This window comes from Setaria italica, chromosome VII (genome assembly GCF_000263155.2).
Source record: "Setaria italica strain Yugu1 chromosome VII, Setaria_italica_v2.0, whole genome shotgun sequence".
NCBI lineage: Eukaryota > Viridiplantae > Streptophyta > Magnoliopsida > Poales > Poaceae > Setaria > Setaria italica.
Window position 1 is genome coordinate 1250432 of NC_028456.1, and position 7424 is coordinate 1257855.

Here is a 7424-nt window from a genome sequence, read left to right on the forward strand (position 1 = left end):
TGGAGTACCAAGACATGCAAGACATGCTAGGCTTGTAATAATTCTGGACTTTTATCTCTATGCAAAAGTTTGTTTCCTAAATTTTATCCCTGTTACACTATATCATTCATTATTCTAATCCGCAGCACATGGAAATAATTCAGAAGAAAGGTCCATTCAAAGAAAAACTTACATGGAACACAGACTTCTCGGTACGTATGAAGTCTGCACATTTAGTACATTGTATAACACGAATATTTCATAACTTATTTTTTTCCACACTGAAGTGCTTAAGACAGGAACCCGGGAATAATCTATGTGGCTACTACATCTGTGAGCATATGCACAGTTTTATGGGACCCAATGGACTAAAGATGACGCCGCACAACTTTAAAGTACGTAAAATAAAACTATTACTAGTTAATTTTTTTCTAGCTCCTTATATTTAATTGTTCGTGTAACATTCACAAATTTCCAAATTATAGATGTTAAATATTCAACAAGGACTCTTGAAGAAAGAAAGAGTAGCGGCAATATGTAAAGGTCTCATTGGATTCCTAATGGACGAGGTGGTAAATCCACAAGGAGAATTTTATTACGATGGACGACAATTAGACGCTCCGAGCAACACCTCGACGGGAAGATTGTAGATATATAGTTTGTTTTGTATATATAATACGCGCTAAGATCGATTTGTATATATAGTTGATTTCATTATACTAGTTGAATTGTGTATATGAATTGTGTATATATATAGTAATTGTATAATTACAAATTTCATTCATTTAAATACTAGTTGATTTCATTATAAAAAAAAGTCTCAACTACTAACGGTTAACAAAAGGGCTGCGGTACTACGTACGTGATGCATGAAAATTTCAGGCGCCATGCAGGATGCCATGCATGAAAATTTAAGTAGGCCTTTACTCCCGGTTGGGTTTCCGGAAACCCAACCGGGACTAAAGGGCCTGCCGACCTTTACTCCCGGTTGAAGGACCCGGGACTAAAGATCCCCCTTTTGTCCCAGTTGGTTTATCCTGGATGGATTTTCGGGAGATATGCACCCTACCAACCGGGACTAAAGGCCAGTTCTCTACTAGTGTGTAGCGACATATATGATATTATGATCACAATGAGAAAAATATCAAATTAGCCACAATTCTTTGTGAAATGGGCTTCTTATGAAATTATTTGACATTTATGTCGTGGTGTGGCTGTCTTTGCCATAAACAAAAATCGCATGAAATAGACTAATAATCATCTTGCAAATCAATTGTTGAGGAGTCACTCGTCAAGTCGTCATATAGAAGTAATGTTCTCATATTCCCTATGTAAACTGATTTGGGCGTGTTTTTGAACGCATAGGATGCTAATGATAGTTGCTGCCTAATGAACTGATGGTAGCTGCCAACAGAATATATTCTCTTACATATACTTAAGTATATATCCTGGTAAATGATCGTAGATAACGTGGGTTTTGTTCAACTTGCTAATAACATATGGTGGCAACGATAATGGGACGAGTAACATGCGTGCAGCGCTGGATGATCCGTTTTGGAAGAGTTAAATTCTAAACATGCCAGTACAGCCGGTTGTTTCCGTACCACAAATGTTTTGGTCCAACTCGTCTAAATGAATTTTCAAGTTTTTAAAATTAAATGAACAGCCAAAGAGCTTCTGTCGTCCCATGTATATACTTAATGCGATGAGATTGTTTTTGTCACAACAAGACCATTAATTAGGTTGTTTTCCAATATTTTTGCAGTCATATTTTGACCATGTTCAAATACCCAGTGGCCTATCAAGAAATCAATTTGTCAACTGACAACTGGCATGCCAACCTCTAGGTAGCTAGCTTCCTTCACACCTTGCTTATCAATCAGTACAGGATAAAACAACAGATCCCGAGTCCCCCAGTACATATGCGTAAATTTTTGTAGGACTTGCATGATAAGATACTGCAAAAAGATGGCAACATGGTTGAGGATCATGGGTTCTGTGCCATGGGAATCCTTGCATATAAGCTGGTGATCCTAGCCGGGGTCCTGCCCCTCATTATATTCCTGTGTCTTCCAACCCAACGCTAGCTGAAGCTGCAAATCGGAAGCAAAGCCAAGGCAAAGAATATATACCTGCAAGCTCAGCTGTGTCCCCGGTGGGCACCTGACAGCAGAAGAAAGGATATGGCAGGAGGATTAACCGCGGTCGAGGGCGGTCGGGTGCAGGACTACAGCGGTGGCGTGACAGTCTCCGTTGTGGTCATCTGCCTCATGGCCGCCTCCTGCGGTCTCATCTTCGGCTATGACGTTGGTGTCGCAGGTGAGCCTGCTACCGTAATTCTCCCTATTCTTCCTGCATCGGTGCTACCTAAGTCTTAGGTGAAACCAACCTAAAATGCATGCCTCAACATCAGCTATAGGTTACCTGTAATCAACATGGATAATCTGGCAAAACAACAGAAGTGAAACTGAGCACAAGATACTGCTCTATGTGCTGCGTTGTATAGGCAACCAAACAAGCCCTTAATGTCACTCGTGCTTAAGCGAGACTATTTTTCTCTGGATTCAGGAGGTCACCCAGATTCATTTGAACCGCCAGTGCATGTATAGGCAATCGAGTAGAAAACTCATGAGAAAGTACGGTGTTTGGGTTGCCAAGTATCTTTGAGCCGCGTAACACATACTATTGAACTACACAATCCCAAAGTGCGTGTGAATTAATATATGTGCCTGGGATTTTTTTGGTAGATATTGTTGATGGCAATTGTAATTAAGAGATACTAGTCCTTCAACCCGTGCTCCCGCACGGGCTAATATTTTTAGAAGTTATTGTATAGAAAAATTATTTAAAAATTAAACTCTTAGCTAATTAAAATTGTTTACCTATTACTCTCTTATTTTTTCAATACTTCAACATAATAATTATATAGATATGTACCTATCTTTGTCCAGTTGTGATTGCTTTTTAATCAATAATTACTCTGTACTTTTTCATCTATATTCATACTTTTTCCATTTTGTATCACACCTCCAATCCTTCATACATTATGTTTAGCATACAAATCAATATTTTTCATCGATTCCTCACATACATGTATAAATGGTCTAAATGGTGGCACTCATCATGTGTATATACTTTAACTTAGTATTTTTATATTAACAATGACATAAATAGGTAATTTAGAATCATATATTAATTTGTTTTTTGATATTTTTGTATGATGCACATGAAGATAATTAGATTAAGATTTAGGTGTTTACTTTAGGTTATTTTTAATATCGACATATGTGGGTAACATAGATAAAATTTTAGAATGATATTTTAAGTTATGCTTTATAATGATGTGTATTAGTAAATTGGATGAAGATTATGAGGTTACTTTATATTATTTTTTATAATAGCTGAGCTCGGTAATTTAGATATAGGTTTAGAACTCATTTTTTAATATTTTCACAATAATAGTGGCATGTAACCTTTTAAAAAATATAATAGATCAATGGCTATGATTATTAGAGTTTACATGATTGGTGTTTGATGTTTTTAATTTTTATGAGAATTTCTCTCTTTTTTCTAACTTGTCTCGTGGGAACTAATGTGGAGTCTCCAATGGAAAAAAATGTAGGGTTACCTCATGTTACTTTTAATAATAGCATGTGTGGGTAATATAGATGCAAATTTAAGGGTTACTTAAAACTTTTAAGTAATAGTGGTAGGCAATTTAGTTGCAAATTAGGGGGTTATTTTAAATATTGTTTATAATGGCATAAGTGGGTAATTTTGATGAAGATTAGGGGTTACTTTAATTAATTTTATATAATGGCAGAGGTGGGTAATTTATATATAGATTTAGGGGGTTACTTTAGGCTATTTTCATAATGGCATAGGTGGGTAATTTTTTAAAAGATATAATAGATCCAATGGCTATAATGATTTGAATCTATCGATCGATGGTCGGATATTTTGCTTTTTGGTGAGAATTTCTAGGATTTCTCTCTTTTTATAGAGTGTCCACCTAAGAATCCTAGGTGGCTTCACCTGGAGGCTTCAAAAGGAGCCTCCAATTAGTAATAGTAAGATATTAAATACAAGCATTTTTAAAACCAATTTACAATATGAAAGAAGGAAAAAAAATACATGTATGAGCATTTGTAAAGCATTAATGTATCTAACAAATTAAAATCTTTATTAAATGCCACAAAGTAGGCACTACCAACATAGCTCAAGTTTTGTTTATTAAAGAGTTGCTCTCAGCTGCGGATTGTTGATACATAGACTTTCGATGCCTTCTTCTCAGTTAAATCTCTAGATGCTATGCCAGTCTCAGGTCGTGATGGGTTTGTTCAACCCGATGGGTATTTTAGCTAGGGGGTACCGTATCTGACAGATACTGCCCCCTTAATTAAAAGCTGACCTCTAAAAGAACTATCACATTTCGAATCATATTTGAAGGAAAAAAAACTGTTGGCCATCTGAAATTACCACCGAATCACTATGGAAACCACCTTGGTCATCAGGACACGTATCCATGCCATTTACACCACGGCTTTTTGCAACTCAGTTTGTAAAGCTGGTTTTATTTACTCCCTTTTTCTCTTTCTCCAAGTTTGACTTATAACTGATCCATCAACCAGTACATCTGAATATATAGGCGACAATCTTAGAAGACATAAGTGGAGATAAATTTGCGGGCCACAACTAATTGAAAGTACTTATCTTTGCTCACTTTTTTTTTCCTTTTCTAACATAACACATATACAGATACCGTGCCCCGTTGTGTCATGGCATGGCATGTGGAGATACATATTCACTCTTGAAGCATGGCATGTGTCATGGCTTTTCGTAATCCCGATTTTGGCTTTTCAATTTTAATCCTATTAGTCATTGAATTTTGATGCACATGTTAAGTTGAAAGTCTAGTGCTTATTATTATACCTCTTTGTTTTCACATTTTATGAAAAATATGGATTCTAGGTCCTAAATTGCACTCTTAGTTAGTACCATGTCATATAATGCATTTCAGCATGCACCACACAAGATGTTGGATTTTCTCTATGAAAGAATGAATATAGTAGTTCAATCTTTTTACAATTTCGATAATTAACAATTAGAAAGGTAAAGTGGATGTGTCATAATTTTTTAAAAATGTATAAATTTACCTAATTTAGCAACTAACATAATTTATTCTCATGGTGTATTAATATAATTTGAAATGCATATTACTAGTGACCATGGTTCAACCGTTGAGGTAACATTTTTCCTCACTAATTGTTACATTACAAAAAGTATAAGCATAGCATTCATGCATGCTGATTGGAGTTTTGTATGTATACATAATATAGAGAAAACAATAATTTGTTCAACTGAAATAAAGCGTGTTTTTTACACATACAATGCAGTAGACCTCTGTGCAGTTTCATACACATAATAATGGTAAATTTCAGGTGGCGTGACGCAAATGGAGTCATTCCTAAAGAAGTTCTTCCCGGAGGTGCTGCGTGGGATGAAGAGCGCAAAGCGCGACGCCTACTGCAAGTATGACAACCATCTTCTTACCGCGTTCACGTCATCGCTGTACATCGCAGCCACTCTGGCATCACTGGTGGCGAGCCGTGTGACGAGAAGGGTAGGTCGCCAAGCCATCATGCTCATCGGTGGCGCCTTGTTCCTCGCCGGCTCCATCATCAACGCTGCGGCCGTCAACGTTGCCATGCTCATCATCGGCCGGATTCTGCTAGGCTTTGGTGTCGGCTTCACAGCACAGGCGGCTCCCCTGTATCTCGCCGAGACATCCCCTGCAAGGTGGCGCGGAGCGTTCACCATGGCCTACCACAGCTTCCTCTGCGCCGGCACAGTGATCGCAAACGTCGTCAACTACTTGACAAACCCCATCCCGGACTGGGGCTGGCGCGTCTCGCTCGGCGCCGCGGCGGTGCCAGCCATCGTCATCGTCGCCGGCGCCCTCTTGGTCCCGGACACCCCCAGCAGCCTCGTGCTTCGCGGTCAGCAGGACAGGGCCCGCGCGTCGCTGCAGCGCATCCGCGGCGCGGACGCCGACGTCGAGGCCGAGTTCAAGGACATAGTCTGCGCCGTCGAGGAGGCGCGCCGGCACGACGAGGGCGCGCTGAAGAGGCTGCGCAGCAAGGGGTACCGGCCCTACGCGGTGATGATGGTGGCCATACCCGTGTTCTTCGAGTTCACGGGCTTCATCGTCATCTTCATCTTCGCGCCGGTGCTGTTCCGGACGGTCGGGTTCAGCAGCCAGAAGGCCATCCTGGGCTCCGTCATCATCAACCTCGTGGGCTTGTGCGCTGTCGTCATGTCCTCCTTGGTCGTCGACCGCTTCGGCCGCAGGTTCTTGTTCCTCGCCGGCGGCGTCAGCATGCTGCTCTGCCAGGTGGCCGTGTCATGGATCCTAGCAGCGCACCTCGGGAAGCACGACGCCGCAGCGGGGGTGACGATGGCGCGGAGCTACGCGGAGGCGGTGCTCGTGCTCATGTGCCTCTACACCTTCAGCATGGGCTTCTCCTGGGGTCCGGTGAAGTGGGTGATATGGAGCGAGATCCACCCGGTGGACGTGAGGTCCGTGGGGCAGGCCATCTCCCTGTCCATCGCCTTCGTCATCTCCTTCGTGGAGACGCAGGTGTTCATGTCCCTGCTCTGCAGCCTCAAGTTCGCGATATTCCTCTTCTTCGCAGGATGGGTCCTGGCGATGACGGCTTTCATCGCGGCGTTCCTGCCGGAGACCAAGGGCGTGCCGCTCGAGGCCATGCGAGCGGTATGGGCACGTCATTGGTACTGGAGGAGGTTTGTCGTCGTACAGGACGCTAATAAGATTCCAGTTGAGTAAACACTCGACACCGTTAGGCATCCTTTGAAATTTGACCTTCTGTTGGTCTTAGTTTTGGTCTTGGTTGGTCGAGAAATTGCCCAAAATTGATAATCGTTAGAGGAATAACAGCTAGCTTTTGACCGTGTCTTTATTTTTATTTTTCCATTTTTTGTGGGGACCGACGTGTCTTTGCTTGGGAGCACATTTGGCTTGGTCCCCGTTACACCGTGCCATGAAAAAGGATGCATCGTGACCCGATCTAGTTAGCACTGCAAGTATCTGTGATGGACGGCACTGTATCATATTCTTGCACCACCGACAAGTAAACTTTCGCGGCTATTGTTTGGCGTCCCGATTGAGGAAACCTTGAAATTCCTGCATTCCTGCTGTGGATCGGACAGCTAGGAAGTTGAAAGGAGCAGTGCAAGGACGTGGGCGCCCATGCGTGTGTTGGATCCATTGACCGGTCCGGCTATAAGTGGCAGCGGCTGGTGCTGAGAAAAGGGACCTATCAGGGAGAAGCATATATGTGCACATACACACTGCTGACACACCAATAAATGGTACTGCTAGTCTGCTACCGCCATGGCGAATTGGGCAATGGATCAAGGAAAGG

The 7424-nt window shown here is 41.8% G+C and overlaps 1 protein-coding gene across 1 annotated transcript; it reads left to right on the plus strand.

The window, feature by feature from the left end:
- Positions 1-2003: 2003 nt before the first annotated feature.
- On the plus strand, positions 2004-6957 carry LOC101765214 (sugar transport protein MST1). The gene is made up of 2 exons (XM_004977637.2): positions 2004-2298; positions 5421-6957. The coding sequence occupies exons 1-2, from the start codon at positions 2163-2165 to the stop codon at positions 6824-6826; spliced, it is 1542 nt and encodes a 513-aa protein (XP_004977694.1). The 5' UTR covers positions 2004-2162; the 3' UTR covers positions 6827-6957.
- The last annotated feature ends 467 nt before the right edge of the window (positions 6958-7424 follow it).

Coding starts and splice junctions, on each gene's coding strand:
- LOC101765214 (XM_004977637.2), top strand. CDS start 2,163: ATGGCAGGAGGATTAACCGCGGTCGAGGGCGGTCGGGTGCAGGACTAC. Junction 2,299..5,420: donor CTATGACGTTGGTGTCGCAG/GTGAGCCTGCTA, acceptor GGTAAATTTCAG/GTGGCGTGACGCAAATGGAG.